The sequence below is a fragment of the Oncorhynchus gorbuscha genome, unplaced genomic scaffold (assembly GCF_021184085.1).
Source record: "Oncorhynchus gorbuscha isolate QuinsamMale2020 ecotype Even-year unplaced genomic scaffold, OgorEven_v1.0 Un_scaffold_750, whole genome shotgun sequence".
In the NCBI taxonomy this organism is placed as follows: Eukaryota; Metazoa; Chordata; class Actinopteri; order Salmoniformes; family Salmonidae; genus Oncorhynchus; species Oncorhynchus gorbuscha.
Window position 1 is genome coordinate 290,928 of NW_025745793.1, and position 26,177 is coordinate 317,104.

At 45.6% G+C, this 26,177-nt stretch overlaps 1 protein-coding gene across 4 annotated transcripts; it reads left to right on the top strand.

The window, feature by feature from the left end:
• Positions 1-463: 463 nt before the first annotated feature.
• LOC124020043 (transmembrane protein 268-like) lies at positions 464-26,144 on the top strand. 4 transcript variants are annotated; one of them, XM_046335470.1, is made up of 10 exons: positions 509-615; positions 2,196-2,265; positions 3,308-3,437; positions 3,864-3,958; positions 15,349-15,456; positions 15,675-15,827; positions 16,204-16,314; positions 17,094-17,183; positions 18,862-19,083; positions 25,828-26,144. In XM_046335470.1, exons 3-10 carry the CDS (start codon positions 3,320-3,322, stop codon positions 25,996-25,998), a joined length of 1,068 nt encoding a protein of 355 aa, XP_046191426.1. In that variant the 5' UTR covers positions 509-615; positions 2,196-2,265; positions 3,308-3,319; the 3' UTR covers positions 25,999-26,144. The 4 variants fall into 4 exon arrangements, with proteins under 4 accessions (XP_046191427.1, XP_046191426.1, XP_046191425.1 ...); XM_046335471.1 differs by lacking the exon at positions 2,196-2,265 and having other exon boundaries at positions 464-615; XM_046335469.1 differs by lacking the exon at positions 509-615 and having other exon boundaries at positions 1,930-2,239.
• The last annotated feature ends 33 nt before the right edge of the window (positions 26,145-26,177 follow it).

The window sequence follows — 26,177 nt, forward strand, 5'->3', positions numbered from 1 at the left end:
TGGCCACCATGCCCGTTTTGTGCCATGTCCCAGTCACAAGGTTTCTTGTAGTCTGCTTTGTCCAGAGTAAAAAAACATTGAAACACCAAGTCAACATTGTTCACACTTTTATCACATGAGTCATCAGATTGTGGTTTCTAGATAATCTTCTTTCCGGTCAACTGGTTAGTCTCACAAAATTATACAGATTTCCACGGTACCAAGTTACAATCAATAGCATACATCACTCTGCCTGTTCTCATTTGTCAGTGTGTACGTGCGTATCCGTCCCAAAGACCGTATGTGATCCGCCCAAGTCTACGTGTGTGTGCGTGCCTGTGTTAGTGTGTGTCTGTGTATGTGTGTCTGCGCGTGCGCGCGTGCGTGCATGCACCTGTGCACATTTGTCCTAGAGACCGTATATGATATGTCAATGCAGAGTTGTGTGTGCGTGCATGCCTGTGTGACCTCTCACTGTGCCCCTCTGGGCTCTGGGGCATGTGTTAATGTGTGACAGTCCCAGCCCCCAGCAGCAGACCACCAGACCAGAGTCATGACAGCCTGGAGAACAGCTGCTGTTTTCCCAGAAATCCAGATCCACACCCACACTGGCTAGGATAACAACAACAATCTAAGGTAGGTAAGGAATAGTGTGTATGAGTTTGTTTGTGTGTGTGTGTGTGTGTGTGTGTGTGTGTGTGTGTGTGTGTGTGTGTGTGTGTGTGTGTGTGTGTGTGTGTGTGTGTGTGTGTGTGTGTGTGTGTGTGTGTGTGTGTGTGTGTGTGTGTGTGTGTGTGTGTGTGTGTGTGTGTGTGTGTGCGCACGCGCGCGCGCATTGATGCCTCATATAGTTCAAGTAGGATCCTACTCTGCCAGCTTATATCCATTTGTTAAAGAAAGCTTGTTGTCATTGTGTTTTGATACATTGCTATGTCATTAACACGGGACCCTACACAGATATGGTTATGCATGCAGACAATACCCATTTGGACTCATTTTCTCATTCACTTTCTCACTCACTCTACTCTCTTTGCTGGGCTGAGAAGCATAGGCCGCATTCCACCAGTCATGTGGTCCGGCTGATCTAAGTCACAAAGCTGGGAGAGAGAGGTTCCCATGCCAATAAACCCCTTAAACTGAAATTGACTTGAGAGAGAGAGTTAGAGATTGTGTGTGGGGGGAAGGGGAGGGGGGCTTAAAGTGGGTAGTAAATGAAAGAATACAGGGGGATACAGGAAGTCTGGTTCCAGAGGCATTGCAGTGTAGTTGGAAGGGAAGAGGGTCACACTGTAATACTGTAACTGTATTACGTTGAATGCGGGTGGGTAGGAAGCTCTTGATCGTGTAATAGCCTCTACATTAAATAGTCTCTGGTGAGTTCTCCTATTAGTCATGTGTCTTCCTTTACGTTCAGCACCTCACTGTCACTGCTAAACTTTATGATTCTCTGAAATTGTTTGCATCTTTAAGAACCATACCTAGAGTTCGGAAGGGACTAGATCAAGAGAAAACACGAGGGGAGTACTGAGACAAGCGGAAGCGATGGTTCTTGCTTAAAATATTTTGTTATTCTCTGTCATTAAACCTGCATACACGGACAAACACACACACACACACACACACACACACACACACACACACACACACACACACACACACACACACACACACACACACACACACACACACACACACACACACACACACACACACACACACACACACACACACACACACACACACACACACACACACACACAGAGATCACATGGTTATACACAGCTACATACACTCATTCGCATAACATTGTAGACATGCACTTTTCTTTACAACACGTGCACAGAAACATATAGAGTCAAACTGTTTCAAAGTTGGCAAGATGTCACAACTCACTGACAGCAGGGAGGAAGTGAGAGTAAGAGAGTGTGTGCCTGAGAGTGAAAGAGAGAGAGCGAGAGAGAAGGGGGAGAGAATTAGAATGAGAGAGAGTGAAGGGGGAGAGAGATAGAATGAGGGAGAGGGGGAGAGAGAACTACGGTAGGGACAAGGAGACAACTTGAAATCAACCTCGCCGACAGCATTTGTGGAAAAAATTAGCTCCCTCTCTAACAAGCAAACGACAGAGACAAAGCGCCAGAGGGAGAGAGGGAGAGAAAGAACAAAGATATAGCTGCTCTCTCAGTCTCTTCTCTATTTTCATTATTTCTCTTTCACAGATTTTGTAGCTGCTGAAAGGAAAGTGGTAATTTGGCTGTGTATGGTGCGTTGAAGACAGTGCCTATTGAGGTGCAGTATGTTTATCTTATAACCGTGGTACAGTTTAACCACTTTCAACAGATACCTGTGAAGAGTGTAGCCTGAGAAAAGAGAAATGTTCACATTTGAAAGACAAGTGTAGTTGCCTTTCGCTACACCTAAGTTCAGTATACTTGGATAGTAAAGGAAAGTACAATGACAGTAAAACAGTCTACTCAGTCTACGACTTAAATGATTGTTTAAACTTGTGTTGAAAGGGCTGAATCTGAAATCCTTGGCAGCACAGTTGAATTATTCTGTTGGTTTCTCCAAGATGCTGAAATAACAGAGCAGAGCAATGTAATCCGTTCTAAAAAGGAGTAGTGATGTGATTTCTGGTTGCTTTCGAATCATAGGGCACTGACGTCTCCAACGTTAAACTTTGGCATTTGATGCCATTGCTAGATAAAGTGATAGTCTCAGAGGGGGGCGTCAGCTTCAGCCCTTTGACATCTGTTCTCCAGTAGAGTCACGGTATAATTCATCTCGTGTGAACAGATTCTGCGCACGCGACAACATTACACAAGATTGTAGTTCTGCTATACCTGAGATTACAGTTTAAACTATGCCTCAGGAAAACATGATCTACTGAGGGAATATTTGGTCAAATTTTTCTCAATTTCAATGTCTTTGTTTGTTTTGCATGCCACTGCAATGTGCTGCTTGTGCTTCTTGCAAGCTGTAGTGTTAGTACTCACTTCATAATACCGTGTATACATCACACACATACTGTATCTGACAGTCTACGATACATGGGAACTAGGAAGTGGTGTCATAATTATGCCAACGCATCTCTCTGCTTGAGCAAAAAAAGCTGTAGCCTGGACCCAGATATTTTTGTGCTGCCTCCTCTAGTCATTGTAGGAGTTGACAAGAGAGCATAAACAGATCTGAGACCAGGCTAATGGAACTGTGTTGCTGCATTGTATATCACACTGGCAGTCATCACACTGGCCATTCACTCTTACTCACTTCGTCTGTATTATGGTTGGGGATTTTGATTCAACTGTATCACCGTTTTTTGCTCGTTCAGGGTCTCGTCATCATGGATGAGATGGAGGACAAGACTTCTGTGCCTTCAGACGAGAGCGATGTTGAAGTTGAACTACGACGATCATCCAAGATCCAGACAGAAAACAGAAGAACATCTAGATGGAGGAATGGTGCGTGGTAACATAGTTATCAAACTGTACTATGGGTAAAAGTCTTATCATGCGGCATATCCTGTTTGTCAAAATCATTTTTGTTTCTCTTCCTTGTTCTTTGTTTTGCCTCTTGGCAAGTTTTTCTGGATAAACTAACACTTTTCACAATGTCCTGGTTTTACCCATGGTCCTTTTCCTCTCTACCTTTTTGATTCTCTCTCTCTTTTGACTCTCTCACTCACTCTCCTTTGTTATCACTGTTACAATCTCTGTCAGAATGTGTTACTGTCAACCTTAACACACACTTCCCTCTCTTCCCTCTATCTATCTATCTATCTATCTATCTATCTATCTATCTATCTATCTATCTATCTATCTATCTATCTATCTATCTATCTATCTATCTATCTATCTATCTATCACCCCCCCTTCTCTCTCCTCCAGGTCAGTGTGTGCTGGCAGTACCCACCTCCTCCATGCTGAACCCCAGGTTTGATCTGTCATTCTGCAGGGCTCTGCTGGAGAGGGAAGGCTTCCAGGTCAGTGCACACACACACACGCACGCACGCACGCACGCACACACACACACAAACTCTTGCTTTCTCTCTCCATCTCTCTCTCTGGGCGCCCACTGGCACTCTTTATTCTCATCCGTTGGCTCTATGTCAAGCAGCCTGTCCATTTGTGTGGGGGAGGTTAAACTAGAATAGCTCGCTATCTCACTTCCTCTCTCAGACTGTCTTATGTCTCATCAAAATATAGGCCTACTGTTAAGTCCAATCTAAAAAGCTTTCATGAAGAAAAACATGACCCATGCTAATGCCACAATCCTGAATTTATGAGACAGCAAATTGTACCCCACACACTTATATTTTGCTAAGCTGAGGAATAGGGCTGGAGAAATGCAAGCGCTCATATTCATAGATAAAGCTTTGCATGCAACGACTGACATTCCATGAGATCAACATGGTAGTTAAACATATTTTGAAGCTATAGGTCTTAAATGACAGCAAAACATAAACCATGAGTGAGGACGGGATTCAATCCGATCGCTCCTTTTCAGCTATGCACCTTTTATTTGATTTATTTTACCAGGTAATTTGACTGAAAACACATTCTCATTTCCAGCACTGACCTGGGGAAGAGCTAAAGGGGATGAATGAGCCTATTTAAAGCTGGGGATAATTAGGTAGGATTTTTAATAACCATAGAGTGTTAGGACACCCGTTTTAGCATTCCATCCAAATTACTGCACCTTACACAGGACAATGTCCCCAATCACTGCCCTGGGGTATATTATTCAGACTAGAGGAAAGAGTGCCTCCTACTGCACCTCCAACACAATTTCCAGCAGCATCTGGTCTTCCATCTAGGACCAACCCTGCTTAGCTTCAGAGCCAAGCTAGCAGTGGGATGCAGGGTGGTATACTGCTGGCACTGGCAAAGGCAATGTTTCCATATTCACATCCCGGCCTATCCTTACACAGTGGCTTGCGAAAGTATTCATCCCCCTTTGGCATTTTTCCTATTTTGTTGCTAACAGCGTCAGTGGTGTATAGGTGAGGACGGAGTCAAGCGCAGGAAACAGAACTGAGTCAAGCGCAGGAAACAGAACTGAGTAAAAATAACGTACTTTACTCGGGAAAAATAAACAGTACAATAAATCCATGTGGGGATAACAATCCCTAACACACAAGACTAACACAAACAGGAACAATCACGCACAAAACATAAAAAGAACCAGAGGGTTAAATAGGGAAATAATAATAACGTAATGGGAACCAGGTGTGTATAATCAAGACATAACAAATGGAAAAATACATGTGGATCGGTGGCAGCTAGAAAGCCGGTGACGACGACCGCCGAACGCCGCCCGAACAAGGAGAGGCACCAGCTTCGGCGGAAGTCGTGACAGTTTCCTTACAACCTGGAATTAAAATAGATGTTTTGGGGGGGTTTGTATCATTTGATTTACACAACATGCCTACCACTTTGAAGATACAAAACATTTTTTCTTGTGAAACAAACAAGAAACACGACAAAAAAAACACAAAAAAACTTGAGCGTGCAAAACTATTCACCCCCTAAAGTCAATACTTTGTAGAGCCTCCTTTTGCAGCAATTACAGATGCAAGTCTCTTGGGGTATGTCTCTATAAGATTGGCACATCTAGCCACTTGGATTTTTGTCCATTCTTCAAGGCAAAACTGCTCCAGCTCCTTCAAGTTGAATGGGTTCCGCTGGTGTACAGCAATCTTTAAGCCATACCACAGATTCTCAGTTGGATTGAGATCTGGGCTTTGACTAGGTCATTCCAAGACATTTAAATGTTTCCCCTTAAACCACTCAAGTGTTGCTTTAGCAGTATGCTTAGGGTCATTGTCCTGCTGGATGGTGAACCTCTATCCCAGTCTCATATCTCTGGAAATCTGAAACAGGTTTCCCTCAAGAATTTCCATATATTTAGAACCATCCATCATTCCTTCTATTCTGACCAGTTTCCCAGTCCCTGACGATGAAAAACATCCCCACAGCATGATGCTGCCACCACCATGCTTCACTGTGAGGATGGTGTTCTCAGGGTGATGAGAGGTGTTAGGTTTGTGCCAGACATAACGTTTTCCGTAATGGCCAAAAAGCTACATTTTTGTCTCATCTGACCAGAGTACCTTCTTCCATATGTTTGGGGAGTCTCCCACATGCCTTTGGCAAACAGCAAACTTGTATGCTTTTTTTTTCTTTAAACAATGGCTTTTTCTGGCCACTCTTCCGTAAAACCCAGCTCTGTGGAGTGTACGGCTTAAAGTGGTCCTATGGACAGATACTCCAATCTCTGCTGTGGAGCTTTGCAGCTCCTTCAGGGTTATCTTTGGTCTCTTTGTTGCCTCTCTGATTAATGCCCTCTTTGCCTGGTCTGTGAGTTTTGGTGGGCGGCCCTCTCTTGACAGGTTTGTTGTGGTGCCATATTCAGATTTAATGGTGCTCTGTGGGATGTTCAAAGTGTCAGATATTTTTTTATAACCCAACTACTGATCTGTACTTCTCCACAACTTTGGCCCTGACCTGTTTGAAGAGCTCCTTGGTCTTCATGGTGCCGTTTGCTTGGTGGTGCCCCTTGCTTAGTGGTGTTGCAGACTCTGGGGCCTTTCAGAACAGGGGACACTTAGATTGCACACAGGTGGACTTTATTTAACAAATGATGTGACTTCTGAAGGTAATTGGTTGCACCAGATCTTATTTAGGGACATCATAGCAAAGGGGGTGAATACATATGCACGCACCACTTTTCCTTTTTTTTTAATCATTTTTTGAAACCAGCCATTTTTTTCATTTCACTTCCCCAATTTGGACTATTTTGTGTATGTCCATTACATGAAATTCATTTACAGTTTTTCTCAGTCGCTTTGGTGCATTTTTCACATCATCCCTAACATGTGCAATATAACAAGTGCATTTCTCAGAACAATTTGTACAAACTGCAATATACAATAGATATGTTTCTGAAGCTAGTCAGTCACTAAAAATCCTTAGTACATCTCTCAAAAGTAAGTATTCATGCCAATGATCATGTCAGTGTCATCAGAATGATAAGTCATTGAGTCATTGTTCACGAACAAGGTCGTCAAAATGTTTAGGCATGTTGTCAATGTAACTTGGTACTTTGACAGTATTACCTGATGTAAACTTAGGCTACAGTTTGGATGACAGTTACCTTATTGAAAATGCACAAGACTGCACTTCTATGGCATATATCAATTTAAACAGTACTATTTACATATTACTGTATGTGGGTTATTGATTGAAAGATACTGGACAACCCAAGGGGCACAAAGGAAAAAAAACGAAATTAGAAAGAAACACAGGAAAACACCTCGAAGGCACAACTTTGCCCGCAGCACTACACATTCAGACGTTCCTGTCTGTCGGCCCACATATTCTCATCCACATCACACCGGATATTTTCCCTTCCAATGCAAACGTGGAAAGAATCTTTTGGAATGCCTTATCCATCCTCTGCAGGCGTCTACTGTGATGTCCTCACATGCTGCATCCATTGCAGCCAGCAGGGTCATCTGTGTGTGTGGCTGACGATCGTACACCTTCCACCTCCATGCTAAAAATAACTCCTCAATTGGGTTAAGGAATGGTGAATAAGGTGGGAGGAATTCTATGAGCATCCTCGGGTGGGTCACAAACCATTGCCTTATGATGTTTGATCGATGGAAACTCACATTATCACAAATGACCACATACTCTGGCAAATCCTCTCTAAACAGACCCCTCTCATCATCAGGGATGAGAGCCCTGTAGAGAGTCTCTAAAAAGTTGAGTAGATGCTGGGTGTTGTATGGCCCTATAAGGGGGATATGGGTTAGGACACCATGCTCCGAAATAGCAACACACATGGTGATATTTCCTCCCCTTTGGCCTGGCAAATCCACAGTAGCTCTGTTACCGATGATATTTTGACCCCGCCTTCTGCATTTGGTCAGGTTAAAGCCAGCCTCATCCACGTATACAAAGTTGTGAGAAGGTTCACTTGATTCCAACTCCATTATACGCTATATCCCAGAACACACAGTTGAATTTGTTTTGGTAAGGAAGAGTGACATAAAATGTACATATATTGCATGTTCCTTCCACAGCAATGGAAATGTGTGCAGTTTATGCTTATTGTACTATGTATCACTATAAAATGTTGCTGTAAAGTAGTTACATAGATATATGTTTTACCTGTACATACTGGTACCGTAGCTCCTTAACTCTGTCCTCATTCTTTGGAATGGTACACGGTACAGCTGTTTCATACTCATCTGGTTTCTATGCAGCAACCTGTAGATGGTTGAGATGCTAACCATATGGATGTTTTCAAAGATATCGTTGACTTCTATAATGGTCCGTTGTATTTCCCTGAGTCTCATGGCATTGTTTGCTAGGACCATGGTGCAAATAGCCTCCTCCTGTTGAGGTGTGAAAAGGCGTCCTCTGCCACCGGTTTGAGGTAATCTTGCAGTCCTATTTGGGGAAAAATGCAGTGATGCATCGCACACTTTCACATAGACAAAAACTATGCAAACACACATTTTACTGTAAAACATACAGGTGGGTGCATGTAAGGTGCAGTATGTATCTGTATAGAGTATATTTCTGTATGCTGTGAAATACAAGTGGACTGCTGTAATATGAAGCATTGTAGGAAGTATACAGTATACTGCTTATATACAGTAACAGTGCACTGTACATTGGTGGACATACCTGTTCTCTCTTCGAAACATTTGAACTATTGAGGACACGGTTGATCTCCCAATATTCGGCTGCACCCTTCGATCTGCCTCAGCCATTGTTTGGCCATGATTGACAACATGGTCTACAATAGTGGCCCTTATGTCATCAGATATGCGCCTATGTCCTCTTCTGCCTCTTCCTCTGTTTTGCCTTCCACCACGTATCCTTGCTCCTCTTCTTCCTCCTCTTGGCTGTTGATCCTGTTCGTTTCCTGGTCCATCCATTATTGGAAAATTGCAACTCTGTGTTGTGGTCTGTCTATATATGCTTGTCAATTGATTCTTCATGAGATGCACCTTTGAGCAATTTAGACAACTGGTTGATTGTTGGTTGAACTAACACTTTTACATTCCTTCAAGTGTGAGGGTCAATTTCACCTGCATGATTCATCAATTCACGTTTTTGTGCAAAAGGTCTAATAGAAATGTGTAAAACTATGCTTGACATTTTATGACAAATAGTTAAACAATTTAGCATGTAATGGCTTATGCAAGGAACTAATGCCTAGATGTTTTGAGGGGTAAGACTATTCAACAGAGAACCATCTACTATATTTTGATCAACATAACATGAGCAATTGATCATGTGGAAAAAAGCTGACACTTGTACATTATCAATTGCAATTTGTTCAAAGGAATAAGAAATTGCTTTAAAGATGTGCACAAGTGATTAGATGATTTGGAATTTGTACAAGTAGTATCAAGAATTGCACTTTTGATCTAAGAAATGCACCAAAGCGACTGAGAAAAACTGTAAATTACAGGTTGTAATGCAACACAATAGGAAAAATGCAAAGAGGGATGAATACTTTTCAAGGCACTGTATTTTGAGTTATGAGGGTAAGACCAGTGTACTAAGCTCATGAGGTATTTCTAAGTTATGTTCTTTAAAAATCAGTATATTTCATTCATTGTAATTACAACTGAACAGCAGTTAATGTTGAAAATGTTACCTCAAAAGTCTAAGTTGATGTCTAAAACATCACATCCAGGGTGTGTTATGTTTGTGTCAAAAAGCCCTGTACCAAAACTTGGAACAGAAATTCTGAGAAGAACACAGATGCAGAGTTGATATGACCACTGGGTTATGTGGCAATACCCCCTTATCTAGAATGGCTGTAGTGATTGCATTTGGAGTGGAGTGGCTATGTTGCCAAATTCTCTGGACACCTCTTCCCGATAGCTAAACAACCAACGCTCAATGATGAATGGAGAAGGGAAGTGGTCAGCAGGGGTGGGACTGGGGCGGAACAAGGCGATTACCTTCGGTCGTGCAGCATCAGAGCTTTTGGACAGCTTATTACATTTACATTTACATTTAAGTCATTTAGCAGACGCTCTTATCCAGAGCGACTTACAAATTGGTGCATTCACCTTATGACATCTAGTGGAACAGCCACTTTACAATAGTGCATCTAAATCTTTTAAGGGGGGGTGAGAAGGATTACTTTATCCTATCCTAGGTATTCCTTAAAGAGGTGGGGTTTCAGGTGTCTCCGGAAGGTGGTGATTGACTCCGCTGTCCTGGCGTCGTGAGGGAGTTTGTTCCACCATTGGAGGGCCAGAGCAGCGAACAGTTTTGACTGGGCTGAGCGGGAACTGGACTTCCTCAGTGGTAGGGAGGCGAGCAGGCCAGAGGTGGATGAACGCAGTGCCCTTGTTTGGGTGTATGGCCTGATCAGAGCCTGGAGGTACTGAGGTGCCGTTCCCCTCACAGCTCCGTAGGCAAGCACCATGGTCATGTAGCGGATGCGAGCTTCAACTGGAAGCCAGTGGAGAGAGCGGAGGAGCGGGGTGATGTGAGAGAACTTGGGAAGGTTGAACACCAGACGGGCTGCGGCGTTCTGGATGAGTTGTAGGGGGTTGATGGCACAGGCAGGGAGCCCAGCCAACAGCGAGTTGCAGTAATCCAGACGGGAGATGACAAGTGCCTGGATTAGGACCTGCGCCGCTTCCTGTGTGAGGCAGGGTCGTACTCTGCTGATATTGTAGAGCATGAACCTACAGGAACGGGCCACCGCCTTGATGTTAGTTGAGAACGACAGGGTGTTGTCCAGGATCACGCCAAGGTTCTTAGCGCTCTGGGAGGAGGACACAATGGAGTTGTCAACCGTGATGGCGAGATCATGGAACGGGCAGTCCTTCCCCGGGAGGAAGAGCAGCTCCGTCTTGCCGAGGTTCAGCTTGAGGTGGTGATACGTCATCCACACTGATATGTCTGCCAGACATGCAGAGATGCGATTCGCCACCTGGTCATCAGAAGGGGGAAAGGAGAAGATTAATTGTGTGTCGTCTGCATAGCAATGATAGGAGAGACCATGTGAGGTTATGACAGAGCCAAGTGACTTGGTGTATAGCGAGAATAGGAGAGGGCCTAGAACAGAGCCCTGGGGGACACCAGTGGTGAGAGCGCGTGGTGAGGAGACAGATTCTCGCCACGCCACCTGGTAGGAGCGACCTGTCAGGTAGGACGCAATCCAAGCGTGGGCCGCGCCGGAGATGCCCAACTCGGAGAGGGTGGAGAGGAGGATCTGATGGTTCACAGTATCGAAGGCAGCCGATAGGTCTAGAAGGATGAGAGCAGAGGAGAGAGAGTTAGCTTTAGCAGTGCGGAGCGCCTCCGTGATACAGAGAAGAGCAGTCTCAGTTGAATGACTAGTCTTGAAACCTGACTGATTTGGATCAAGAAGGTCATTCTGAGAGAGATAGCGGAAGAGCTGGCCAAGGACGGCACGTTCAAGAGTTTTGGAGAGAAAAGAAAGAAGGGATACTGGTCTGTAGTTGTTGACATCGGAGGGATCGAGTGTAGGTTTTTTCAGAAGGGGTGCAACTCTCGCTCTCTTGAAGACGGAAGGGACGTAGCCAGCGGTCAGGGATGAGTTGATGAGCGAGGTGAGGTAAGGGAGAAGGTCTCCGGAAATGGTCTGGAGAAGAGAGGAGGGGATAGGGTCAAGCGGGCAGGTTGTTGGGCGGCCGGCCGTCACAAGACGTGAGATTTCATCTGGAGAGAGAGGGGAGAAAGAGGTCAGAGCACAGGGTAGAGCAGTGTGAGCAGAACCAGCGGTGTCGTTTGACTTAGCAAACGAGGATCGGATGTCGTCGACCTTCTTTTCAAAATGGTTGACGAAGTCATCTGCAGAGAGGGAGGAGGGGGGGGAGGGGGAGGAGGATTCAGGAGGGAGGAGAAGGTGGCAAAGAGCTTCCTAGGGTTAGAGGCAGATGCTTGGAATTTAGAGTGGTAGAAAGTGGCTTTAGCAGCAGAGACAGAAGAGGAAAATGTAGAGAGGAGGGAGTGAAAGGATGCCAGGTCCGCAGGGAGGCGAGTTTTCCTCCATTTCCGCTCGGCTGCCTGGAGCCCTGTTCTGTGAGCTCGCAATGAGTCGTCGAGCCACAGAGCGGGAGGGGAGGACCGAGCCGGCCTGGAGGATGCGGGGCATAGAGAGTCAAAGGATGCAGAAAGGGAGGAGAGGAGGGTTGAGGAGGCAGAATCAGGAGATAGGTTGGAGAAGGTTTGAGCAGAGGGAAGAGATGATAGGATGGAAGAGGAGAGAGTAGCGGGGGAGAGAGAGCGAAGGTTGGGACGGCGCGATACCATCCGAGTAGGGGCAGTGTGGGAAGTGTTGGATGAGAGCGAGAGGGAAAAGGATACAAGGTAGTGGTCGGAGACTTGGAGGGGAGTTGCAATGAGGTTAGTGGAAGAACAGCATCTAGTGAAGATGAGGTCGAGCGTATTGCCTGCCTTGTGAGTAGGGGGGGAAGGTGAGAGGGTGAGGTCAAAAGAGGAGAGGAGTGGAGAGAAGGAGGCAGAGAGGAATGAGTCAAAGGTAGATGTGGGGAGGTTAAAGTCGCCCAGAACTGTGAGAGGTGAGCCGTCCTCAGGAAAGGAGCTTATCAAGGCATCAAGCTCATTGATGAACTCTCCGAGGGAACCTGGAGGGCGATAAATGATAAGGATGTTAAGCTTGAAAGGGCTGGTAACTGTGACAGCATGGAATTCAAAGGAGGCGATAGACAGATGGGTAAGGGGAGAAAGAGAGAATGACCACTTGGGAGAGATGAGGATCCCGGTGCCACCACCCCGCTGACCAGAAGCTCTCGGGGTGTGCGAGAACACGTGGGCGGACGAAGAGAGAGCAGCAGGAGTAGCAGTGTTATCTGTGGTGATCCATGTTTCCGTCAGTGCCAAGAAGTCGAGGGACTGGAGGGAGGCATAGGCTGAGATGAACTCTGCCTTGTTGGCCGCAGATCAGCAGTTCCAGAAGCTACCGGAGACCTGGAACTCCACGTGGGTCGTGCGCGCTGGGACCACCAGATTAGGGTGGCCGCGGCCACGCGGTGTGGAGCGTTTGTATAGTCTGTGCAGAGAGGAGAGAACAGGGATAGACAGACACATAGTTGACAGGCTACAGAAGAGGCTACGCTAATGCAAAGGAGATTGGAAGGACAAGTGGACTACACGTCTCGAATGTTCAGAAAGTTGAGCTTACGTAGCAAGAATCTTATTGACTAAAATGATTAAAATGATACAGTACTGCTGAAGTAGGCTAGCTGGCAGTGGCTGCGTTGTTGACACTACACTAATCAAGTCGTTCCGTTGAGTGTAATAGTTTCTACAGTGCTGCTATTCGGGGGCTAGCTGGCTAGCTAGCAGTGTTGATTACATTACGTTGCGTTAAAAGAACGACAATAGCTGGCTAGCTAACCTAGGAAATCGCTCTAGACTACACAATTATCTTTGATACAAAGACGGCTATGTAGCTAGCTACGATCAAACAAATCAAACCGTTGTACTGTAATGAAATGAAATGAAAATGTGATACTACCTGTGGAGCGAAGCGGAATGCGACCGGGTTGTTGAGTGCGGAAGTTCTATTCGGTAGACGTTGGCTAGCTGTTGGCTAGCTAGCAGTGTCTCCTACGTTAAGGACGACAAATAGCTGGCTAGCTAACCTCGGTAAATTAAGATAATCACTCTAAGACTACAAACTCTAAACTACACAATTATCTTGGATACGAAGACAGCAAAGACAACTATGTAACTAGCTAACACTACACTAATCAAGTCGTTCAGTTGAGTGTAATAGTTTCTACAGTGCTGCTATTCGGTAGACGGTGGACGTTTGCTAGCTGGCTAGCTGCTGGGCGAATAGCAGTGTAGACTACGTTAGGAGGACGAAATACGATAATTGCGCAATTATCTTTGATACAAAGACGGCTATGTAGCTAGCTAAGAAGAAATTGCTAAGATTAGACAAATCAAACCGTTGTACTATAATGAAATGTAATGAAAAAGTTATACTACCTGCGGACCGAAGTGAGGATGCGACCGCTCGCTCCAACCTGGAGCAGACCTTAATGAGGGAAGTGAGAAATAACGTTCTTAAACTCTTTGATTTCCTTATTTAGTTTCTTCTTTTATTTAGAGTCAGTTTTTTGTTCTACCGATTAAACAGCTTCAGTAAAGGTTGAGGTTTATTTTTATATGCCTAATATTTACTTTGCGATAGTGAATGTGCCACGTCTGTACATGATCCACCTTTGACATGATACCTACCAGCCGCACCTTCTCTTTGTAAATCCGATAAAAGGACAGGACCCACTTCAGCCCAGCCCAGCATACCTACCTGCCTACCAGCCCAACTAGAACCATGTTTGTGTTCTTCTGTGTTATCTCAGTCTTGCTTTGGATGCTGAACACGACACTCCTGACCAGGAGTGACTTTATGGACGCTGCTATAAGTATGTTGCCACAGGACTGGACTGGGCAGACGCTGTGTCCTACTGTGTGACTCAGGGAGCGAACTTGGCCTCTGTGCACAGTGAGGCTGAACACCAGTTAATCAAAACCCTAATCAAGACGTTCGACCCTTTAGAGTTCTACACCTGGATAGGGTTGTCTGACGTTGTTAAGGAGGGGAGGTGGATGTGGACTGATGGGTCCAAGGTGGAATTTACCGACTGGTTTAAATCAGACCCTAATGGTGGAAAGGCTCAAAACTGTGTAAATACAAACTATCAAACGCTGTGGATTGATATTGAATGCAACGAGGGTTATGCCTTTGTCTGCGCTGAGCGTCTCTGCTAGTCAGTCGTCCGTCAAGATGGAGGTGCTGTCCCTGGCTGTCCTAGGAGAGAAGAACCCCCCCCCCCCAATATTAAATGAACACCTTATATTGAAAATAAAAGTTGCTTAATTAAATCATTGTTTATGGATTGTACATATAACTACAAAAGGTTTGTGTGCTTACATCAGCTGTCTTTTAATTCTGTCAAGAAGCTCTGTGGCACACAAAACTTGACACAGGAATGACGATAGAAACACATCGTTACGTGGCAATACCCACTTGTGTGGAATGGCTGTAGTGCTGCTGCCTGTGGAGCACAGATTATTTACACAGACACAGTGAGTGGCTTTTATGTTAGAGATCATACTCACATACACATACACTTCCACATCCACACACTCACAGACACACACACTTTGACAACCTTTTGACCACCCAGATCAAAGCACTCCCCCCCCATCTTATCTTTTTCCCCTTATCTTGTTAATGTGGAATGTGTTTTGGTATAGTATGAAAGCCATTGCATGGAAAATGACATTTAGAAAACATTATTGCCATGTGTTGATTTCTCCAATGTAGATTCCTGTAGCAGACTTTGAGACACCTCTGGAAATAGCATTGGACGTGCCCTCAGTCAGGAGATACCTGTTCTTTAACTCTTCTCTCTTCCACTTCATCATGGCACCGGTAGGGTCCCTCAAAGTATTGGTTCATAACTCAAGGGTCCATTGTATCTGTTATATTTGCATCTTTTACATGATTCACACTATAGTGTCCAGTATCAGTTAATCTCATACGCCATCAGGAGATCTTTTACTAATGTATCCGGTATCTGTCCAGAGTTAGTGCTTGTTTTTTGTATGTTTAGTTTATACTGTGTATCGTTTTTTTTATCTCCCCTCCAGATTCTATATGTGGTGATATGGTGTGCTGTGTTCTCCACTCTTCACCTCTATCTCTCAGTCACTGACTACTGGGTCCTCTGCCTGTCTGTCAGTCTGGCCTCCATCTTCCTCACCACAGCCATCATTGTCATCCTCCACTATAGTAACAAGGAGGTGGGTGTTCCATCTGTTTTTCAGTCTGAGAGAGCTTAAGAACCTTAATGGTTTGCTCACTTATAAATGCAATCCAATCTTTAATCGCAGTGCTATTAGTGAGCTGCGGTAGCAACATAAATGATGCATAGATATTAATAGGAATGCATCTGTGCTTGTGGAAGCAAATAAATAGACTATGTAGCTATGTCACACTCAAGAGGATTGAAGCAAAACATTCACAGACACTTTGAAACCAATATGGTTCATTATTAAACATCATGATTTCCATGTCTGAATTATATAGAGATATTGGTCTATAGCCTGCAACCAGTTGTAAGACCCTGAAACGTTAGGATTTTAGATGTACCTGTAATGTTTAATGGTCGTCCTACAGATAAACATGAACATTGACGTGCGACTCATCCAGGTGAATGAGAGGCTGAGCCGGCATAAGCTGCTTGTAGGCGTGGCTGACTGGGTGCAGAACTGTACTGGGAGTCTACAGGTAGGCAGCGTGAACCGGCACAGAAAGGCAACTCAATCCGAGAGGGCAGACATTTTGTGTCAAACATTTTTATCACTCTCCCTTTCTGGCAATTGAGGTTACTTCTAAATGCCTGTTTGTTGTGGTATGAATCTGTAACCGGGTCCCTCGAACGATCAATTATGAAGTTATATATCGATGTATTGATACGACTGTGTGGTTTCATTGTGATAGGAATTTCCAGGGGAACAAAAGAGCAGCCACAGACAAAGTCAGTCAAAAATCTAAGTTGCAACAGGGAGACACCACCCAGCACAGAAGCAGAGAAAATGTCTAACTGGCCTCTGGGACAGGCCCTTTATATCCTAATCAGACAGCACCAAATGTTCTGACACGTACTAAGTCAAAACGATAAAGGCAGCGACTTTGCCAGCTGCTACAGAATCACAGTGGCCACAGAATGCCACCAATACAATAGTGAATGATCAGTGTCCTCGGTCCTTGTACCTCCAGTCTGGCATCAACCACTATCAACAGATATGAGAAGAATCCATAACAAGTCTAGTGACCATCAACCTGCACCTTGAGTGTCACAAATGGAACCCTGGAAATGATGCATTACAATAACTCCAAATATGCTAAACATTGTGTTGATCCCAACTTCAGTCATTTAAAATGTCCCCATTACGTTCTCTGTCTGTCCATCTTACTGTCTTTGTGTATCTTTTTGTCTCTTTCTGTCTCATTCTTTATCTGTCTGTCTCTCTCTCTGTCTCTCTCTCTCACTCTTACCCTCTCAGCTGTTCATTGTGTACTGGGATACGGCCCACTGCTTGAGGGCACTGACTGAAACTCTAGAGGAGATGTGCTTTGTCAGAGACGAGGCCCAGGTAGGTACATCATGATGTCACCATGTTCGGTCTATGACTCTATTGATTTGTGTCTGCGTTGTCTTTGGCAAGGCTTTTCTGTCCATGCTGTTTCGGGAAGGCAATGGGATATAATATGCATAGCGTTAAATTTTGATTAATAACCCTGGCGTTTATTTGCTTAAATCACTGAACACAACAAGCGCTTATTAGAGACAAGATTCTATTCGAAGCACACATAGATAATTGTTTAATTCCAGCATTATAATCAATTTCTTCATTACCTGCACTAATCTGTTAGCATTTGCACACTGCCCCCCCAGAAAAATGCTTCCTTGACAGATTTTTTTCCTGACTGTGGATTTTCGTCTGTTATTTCATCACTAGAGGGCGATCTGATCTTAACTTTAAGTCAGTTGCACAAAACATTTTAAGTGAAAAAGTTAAGAGTACCCATGAGGTCCCTTAACTTCTTCTTTCAGTATGGATGTATGGATGTCAATGTAAACAGCATTTGTGGAGGTGAATGTTTCTACACCTGCATTGCTTGCTGTTTGGGATTTTAGGCTGGGTTTCTGTACAGCACTTTGAGATATCAGCTGATGTAATAAGGGTTATATAAATACATTTGATTTGATTTGTTGCTTTCGTCTGCTGTGGTTACAAATGGAAAACATCAACCAGCTAATGTTAGCTACTTAGCTAAACAATGGAAGATGCACAATGCACAATCCATCTCTACAAAGCTAGCTGGCTAGTTAGCTATAGCTACTCTGTAAACTAGCTTGACGGAATAGAAAGTAGTATAAACAAGTTAAGAAAAAAGTAACTCTGAGAAACTTGGTTTATTATCTTTTGAAACAATCAGGGTATTCTGTCTTGAAGTTCTATTTTTCTATCTCACAAAATGAAAGCGATTTCTTTCATGAGAAGCTTAGTCAGTGAATCAGGTAATCTCCATGGTAATCAGATACTCTTTCTGCCATATGTGCCTTCAAACTACTGTAAAACCCCTTAAGTATGCCCATACCTAAGGAAATATTTGGTGGGCTCTAAGCAATGCCCTTAAACAATTCCCTTATGTAAGGGAAAATTATTCCTTAATGTAAACCCTTAAGGAAAATGCCTAAGATATTTTATGCAACCGGGCCCTGTACTCCCAAAATTGTTGACTGTTTTTGTGCTTACCAGTTAGCTAGCAGTACTCAGCTGTTAGCAGTCAATGGCTAGCAGTTTCTTACAATTGACATTGTTTTTCGAGTCATTACTGAATTATTTAATGTAATTAATCGAACATTAAACCTCAAACAATTAATGGTAACCTAATAAACATTTACACCCAGCGTTTATTTGCTGAAATGTTTGCCGTCTCCCGGCTATTAAAAGGGACAGTCGGCTATTTGAGTCTGCATTTAATTGAAGTTTTACAGTAGATTAATATTGACAAATCTCTGTGTACTGTTAAAAGGAATTGTATAAGGCAAATTGAAATTAAACTGGAAATTGACAACAGGAGAATTGAGTATTATAGATTGTGATTTAGGCCTATCGGAGGGTTTTAGATGGTGTATATAGCCCTTCAATTGTCTAGTAAGGCAATCTTGTGATGTGTAATAATGACCACCATTCAGTGGTTCTGTGTAGCAGTAGCAGGCAATGCGATCTAATGGGTCATCCTCACTTTTCACTCCCTCCCTAGAAAATACTTAATAAGAGAATGTCCCACCTTGTCCTGGTGACAGATGTCATGACCTTTGATCCTGTGGCGGGGGGGTCAAGTGTCAATGAAAGTTCTGATGAGGAAAGGCCCCTCTTGATGAACGATGAGGAGACTGGACACAGTACCTCAACCAGCCAGAGGGAGGACACCAAACTCACCGCTAACTACAGTTTGGTACCGGACCAAATATTACCAGCTCAGGTTAGTTAGAGAAACTGCTTTCAATAATACTTGTATTCTTATGTTATAATTTGGACTGCTCACTAAATGATTTTTCTATCGTGCAATATATTGAACAAATGGTATTCCAGATCAGTGGAGGCTGGTGGAGGGAGAAGTCTGGAGGATGGGCTCTTGTCATGCAGGTGAAAGAGGACCCAAAAGCGACTTAACAGAAACAGAGTTTATTTAAATCCAAACAGGGAATAACAAAAATCCTCTAGTCTGTAGAGGGGAATAACTAGAGAAGCGGCCACAGACTGCAGGTCGCTTCGGGTAGGCGCAGGCCGTAGTTGATAGAGCCACCTGCTCACACGCAGCATCTGATGAAGGCAAAAAACACGACAGGACAGGGCGAAACACAATCACAGCATGGTGAATACAAAAATGGAACCGACGGGACAGGAACGGATCACAAAGGAATAAATAGGGACTCTAATCAGGGGAAAGGATCGGGAACAGGTGTGGGAAGACTAAATGATGATTAGGGGAATAGGAACAGCTGGGAGCAGGAACGGAACGATAGAGAGAAGAGAGAGAGAGAGTGAGAGAGGGAGGGGAGAGAGAGGGATAGAAGGAGGGAAAGAACCAAATAAGACCAGCAGAGGGAAACGAATAGAATGGGGAGCACAGGGACAAGACATGATAATAAATGACAAACATGACAGTACCCCCCCACTCACCGAGCGCCTCCTGGCGCACTCGAGGAGGAATCCTGGCGGCAACGGAGGAAATCATCGATGAGTGAACGGTCCAGCACGTCCCGAGACGGAACCCAACTCCTCTCCTCAGGACCGTAACCCTCCCAATCCACTAGGTATTGGTGACCCCGTCCCCGAGAACGCATGTCCATGATCTTATGTACCTTGTAAATAGGTGCGCTCGACAAGGACGGGAGGGGGAGGGAAGACGAACGGGGTGCGAAGAAAGGGCTTAACACAGGAGACATGGAAGACAGGATGGACGCGACGAAGATGTCGCGGAAGAAGCAGTCGCACAGCGACAGGATTGACGACCTGGGAGACACGGAACGGACCAATGAACCGCGGAGTCAACTTACGAGAAGCTGTCGTAAGAGGAAGGTTGCGAGTGGAAAGCCACACTCTCTGGCCGCAACAATACCTTGGACTCTTAATCCTGCGTTTATTGGCGGCTCACCGTCTGTGCCCTGTAACGGCAAAGTGCAGACCTCACCCTCCTCCAGGTGCGCTCACAACGTTGGACAAACGCTGAGCGGAGGGAACGCTGGACTCGGCAAGCTGGGATGAGAACAGAGGAGGCTGGTAACCCAGACTACTCTGAAAACGGAGATAACCCGGTAGCAGACGAAGGAAGCGAATTGTGAGCGTATTCTGCCCAGGGAGCTGTTCTGCCCAAGACGCAGGGTTTCTGAAAGAAAGGCTGCGTAGTATGCGACCAATCGTCTGATTGGCCCTCTCTGCTTGACCGTTAGACTGGGGATGAAACCCGGAAGAGAGACTGACGGACGCACCAATCAAACGACAGAACTCCCTCCAAAACTGTGACGTGAATTGCGGGCCTCTGTCTGAAACGGCGTCTAACGGGAGGCCATGAATTCTGAATACATTCTCAATAATGATTTGTGCCGTCTCCTTAGCGGAAGGAAGTTTAGCGAGGGGAATGAAATGTGCCGCCTTAGAGAACCTATCGACAACCGTCAGAATCACAGTCTTCCCCGCAGACAAAGGCAGACCGGTAATGAAGTCTAAGGCAATGTGAGACCATGGTCGAGAAGGAATGGGAGCGGTCTGAGACGACCGGCAGGAGGAGAGTTACCCGACTTAGTCTGCGCGCAGTCCGAACAAGCAGCCACGAAACGGCGCGTGTCACGCTCCTGAGTCGGCCACCAAAAGCGCTGGCGAATAGACGCAAGAGTGCCTCGAACACCGGGATGACCAGCTAACTTGGCAGAGTGAGCCCACTGAAGAACAGCCAGACGAGTGGAAACAGGAACGAAAAGGAGGTTACTAGGACAAGCGCGCGGCGACGCAGTGTGCGTGAGTGCTTGCTTAACCTGTCTTTCAATTCCCCAGACTGTTAACCCGACAACACGCCCATAAGGAAGAATCCCCTCGGGATCAGTAGAAGCCACAGAAGAACTAAACAGACGGGATAAGGCATCAGGCTTGGTGTTCTTGCTACCCGGACGGTAAGAAATCACAAACTCGAAACGAGCGAAAAACAACGCCCAACGAGCTTGACGGGCATTAAGTCGTTTGGCAGAACGGATGTACTCAAGGTTCTTATGGTCTGTCCAAACGACAAAAGGAACGGTCGCCCCTCCAACCACTGTCGCCATTCGCCTAGGGCTAAGCGGATGGCGAGCAGTTCACGGTTACCCACATCATAGTTGCGCTCAGATGGCGACAGGCGATGAGAAAAATAAGCGCAAGGATGAACCTTATCGTCAGACTGGAAGCGCTGGGATAGAATGGCTCCCACGCCTACCTCTGAAGCGTCAACCTCGACAATGAATTGTCTAGTGACGTCAGGAGTAACGAGGATAGGAGCGGACGTAAAACGTTCTTTTAGAAGATCAAAAGCTCCCTGGGCGGAACCGGACCACAGAAGTAAGAGCTGTGAGAGGGGCAGCAACTTGACCGAAATTACGAATGAAACGCCGATAGAAATTAGCGAAACCTAAAAAGCGCTGCAACTCGACACGTGACCTTGGAACGGGCCAATCACTGACAGCTTGGACCTTAGCGGAATCCATCTGAATGCCTTCAGCGGAAATAACGGAACCGAGAAAAGTAACGGAGGAGACATGAAAAGAGCACTTCTCAGCCTTTACGTAGAGACAATTCTCTAAAGGCGCTGTAGAACACGTCGAACGTGCTGAACATGAATCTCGAGTGACGGAGAAAAAATCAGGATATCGTCAAGATAGACAAAAACAAAAATGTTCAGCATGTCTCTCAGAACATCATTAACTAATGCCTGAAAAACAGCTGGCGCATTGGCGAGACCGAACGGCAGAACCCGGTACTCAAAATGCCCTAACGGAGTGTTAAACGCCGTTTTCCACTCGTCCCCCTCTCTGATGCGCACGAGATGGTAAGCGTTACGAAGGTCCAACTTAGTAAAGCACCTGGCTCCCTGCAGAATCTCGAAGGCTGATGACATAAGGGGAAGCGGATAACGATTCTTAACCGTTATGTCATTCAGCCCTCGATAATCCACGCAGGGGCGCAGAGTACCGTCCTTCTTCTTAACAAAAAGAACCCCGCCCCGGCCGAGAAGAAGAAGGCACTATGGTACCGGCGTCAAGAGACACAGACAAATAATCCTCGAGAGCCTTACGTTCGGGAGCCGACAGAGAGTATAGTCTACCTCGAGGAGGAGTGGTCCCCGGAAGGAGATCAATACTACAATCATACGACCGGTGAGGAGGAAGGGAGTTGGCTCGGGACCGACTGAAGACCGTGCGCAGATCATGATATTCCTCCGGCACTCCTGTCAAATCGCCAGGTTCCTCCTGAGAAGTAGGGACAGAAGAAACGGGAGGGATGGCAGACATTAAACACTTCACATGACAAGAAACGTTCCAGGATAGGATAGAATTACTAGACCAATTAATAGAAGGATTATGACATACTAGCCAGGGATGACCCAAAACAACAGGTGTAAACGGTGAACGGAAAATCAAAAAAGAAATAGTCTCACTGTGGTTACCAGATACTGTGAGGGTTAAAGGTAGTGTCTCAAATCTGATACTGGGAAGATGACTACCATCTAAGGCGAACATGGGCGTAGGCTTATCTAACTCTCTGAAAGGAATGTCATGTTTCCGAACCCATGCTTCGTCCATGAAACAACCCTCAGCCCCAGAGTCTATCAAGGCACTACATGTAGCACCCGAACCGGTCCAGCGTAGGTGGACCGACAAAGTAGTACAGGACCTTGATGGAGAGACTTGAGTAGTTGCGCTCACCTGTAGCCCTCCGCTTACAGATGAGCTCTGGCTTTTACTGGACATGAATTAACAAAATGTCCAGCAACTCCGCAATAGAGGCACAGGCGGTTGGTGATCCTCCGTTCCCTCTCCTTATTCGAGATGCGAATCCCTCCCAGCTGCATGGGCTCAGTCTCAAAGCCAGAGGAGGGAGATGGTTGCGATGCGGAGCAGGGAAACACCGTTGATGCGAGCTCTCTTCCACGAGCCCGGTGACGAAGATCTACCCGTCGTTCTATGCGGATGGCGAGAGCAATCAAAGAGTCCACATCTGAAGGAACCTCCCGGGAGAGAATCTCATCCTTAACCACTGCGTGGAGTCCCTCCAGAAAACGAGCGAGCAGCGCCGGCTCGTTCCACTCACTAGAGGCAGCAAGAGTGCGAAACTCAATGGAATAATCCGTTATGGACCGTTCACCTTGGCATAAGGAAGCCAGGGCCCTAGAAGCCTCCCCACCAAAAACTGAACGGTCAAAAACCCGAATCATCTCCTCTTTAAAGTTCTGGAATTTGTTAGAGCAATCAGCCCTTGCCTCCCAGATAGCTGTGCCCCATTCTCGAGCCCGGCCAGTAAGGAGTGAAATGACGTAAGCAACCCGAGCTCTCTCTCTAGAGTATGTGTTGGGTTGGAGAGAGAACACAATCTCACACTGCGTGAGAAAGGAGCGGCACTCAGTGGGCTGCCCGGAGTAGCAAGGTGGGTTATTAACCCTAGGTTCTGGAGGCTCGGCAGGCCAGGAAGTAACAGGTGGCACGAGACGTAGACTCTGGAACTGTCCAGAGAGGTCGGAAACCTGAGCGGCCAGGTTCTCCACGGCATGGCGAGCAGCAGACAATTCCTGCTCGTGTCTGCCGAGCATGGCTCCTTGGATCTCGACGGCAGTGTAACGAGCGTCTGAAGTCGCTGGGTCCATTCCTTGGTCGGTTCCTTCTGTCATGCAGGTGAAAGAGGACCCAAAAGCGACTTAACAGAAACAGAGTTTATTTAAATCCAAACAGGGAATAACAAAAATCCTCTAGTCTGTAGAGGGGAATAACTAGAGAAGCGGCCACAGACTGCAGGTCGCTTCGGGTAGGCGCAGGCCGTAGTTGATAGAGCCACCTGCTCACACGCAGCATCTGATGAAGGCAAAAAAACACGACAGGACAGGGCGAAACACAATCACAGCATGGTGAATACAAAACATGGAACCGACGGGACAGGAACGGATCACAAAGGAATAAATAGGGACTCTAATCAGGGGAAAGGATCGGGAACAGGTGTGGGAAGACTAAATGATGATTAGGGGAATAGGAACAGCTGGGAGCAGGAACGGAACGATAGAGAGAAGAGAGAGCGAGAGAGTGAGAGAGGGAGGGGGAGAGAGAGGGATAGAAGGAGGGGAAAGAACCAAATAAGACCAGCAGAGGGAAACGAATAGCATGGGGAGCACAGGGACAAGACATGATAATAAATGACAAACATGACAGGCTCTAGCCACCACTGTCTAAGATATAGCCTACCTACAGACTAGAGTGTGTTCATATACACTGCTCAAAAAAATAAAGGGAACACTAAAATAACACATCCTAGATCTGAATGAATGAAATATTCTTATTAAATACTTTTTTCTTTACATAGTTGAATGTGCTGACAACAAAATCACACACAAATTATCAATGGAAATCAAATTTATCAACCCATGGAGGTCTGGATTTGGAGTGACACTCAAAATTAAAGTGGAAAACCACATTACAGGCTGATCCAACTTTGATGTAATGTCCTTAAAACAAGTCAAAATGAGGCTTAGTAGTGTCTGTGGCCTCCACGTGCCTGTATGACCTCCCTACAATGCCTGGGCATGCTCCTGATGAGGTGGCGGATGGTCTCCTGAGGGAACTCCTCCCAGACCTGGACTAAAGCATCCGCCAACTCCTGGACAGTCTGTGGTGCAACGTGGCGTTGGTGGATGGAGAGAGACATGATGTCCCAGATGTGCTCAATTGGATTCAGGTCTGGGGAACGGGCGGGCCAGTCCATAACATCAATGCCTTCCTCTTGTAGGAACTGCTGACACACTCCAGCCACATGAGGTCTAGCATTGTCTTGCATTAGGAGGAACCCAGGGCCAACCGCACCAGCATATGGTCTCACAAGGGGTCTGAGGATCTCATCTCGGTACCTAATGGCAGTCAGGCTACCTCTGGTGAGCACATGGGGGGCTGTGCGGCCCCCCAAAGAAATGCCACCCCACACCATGACTGACCCACCGCCAAACCGGTCATGCTGGAGGATGTTGCAGGCAGCAGAACGTTCTCCACGGCGTCTCCAGACTCTGTCACGTGCTCAGTGTGAACCCGCTTTCACCTGTGAAGAGCACAGGGCGCCAGTGGCGAATTTGCCAATCTTGGTGCTCTCTGGCAAATGCCAAACGTCCTGCACAGTGTTGGGCTGTAAGCACAACATCAGCCAGGAAGCATAGGAACTGAGAAGTGGTCTGTGGTTACCACCTGCAGAACCACTCCTTTATTGGGGGTGTCTTGCTAATTGCCTATAATTTCCACCTGTTGTCTATTCCATTTGCACAACAGCATGTGAAATTTATTGTCAATCAGTATTGCTTCCTAAGTGGACAGTTTGATTTCACAGAAGTGTGATTGACTTGGAGTTACATTGTGTTGTTTAAGTGTTCCCTTTATTTTTTTGAGCAGTGTAGTATTATTAAGGCTCTTTTGTTGTTCATGCTATCCAAACATATCTCTTTTTGCAGGCCAAAGCACTCCAACTTTTACTGACCTATGGTGCGGTGTTTGTCAAGCTGTTAGTGTCTGAAAAGCTGCCAAACTCCACACACCGCCCCCTACGCTCCAGGAGGAATCACTGCACCACTGCCTCCCTTTGTCTGTGTCAGTATATCAAAACCAAGGTTCTACGATTATAAGACAGGGACACAGAGAAGCTGATTCATTCCACTTTAAATAATATTGTAGGACAGTATAATATTTGCACTGATCATGTAACAATTGCGATTTGAAACCCACTTCTGTGTAAAAACAAATTGCATTAAATTGTACAAACAATAAATATATCTTCTTTATGAGTTGTGTCCTTTAGTAAACA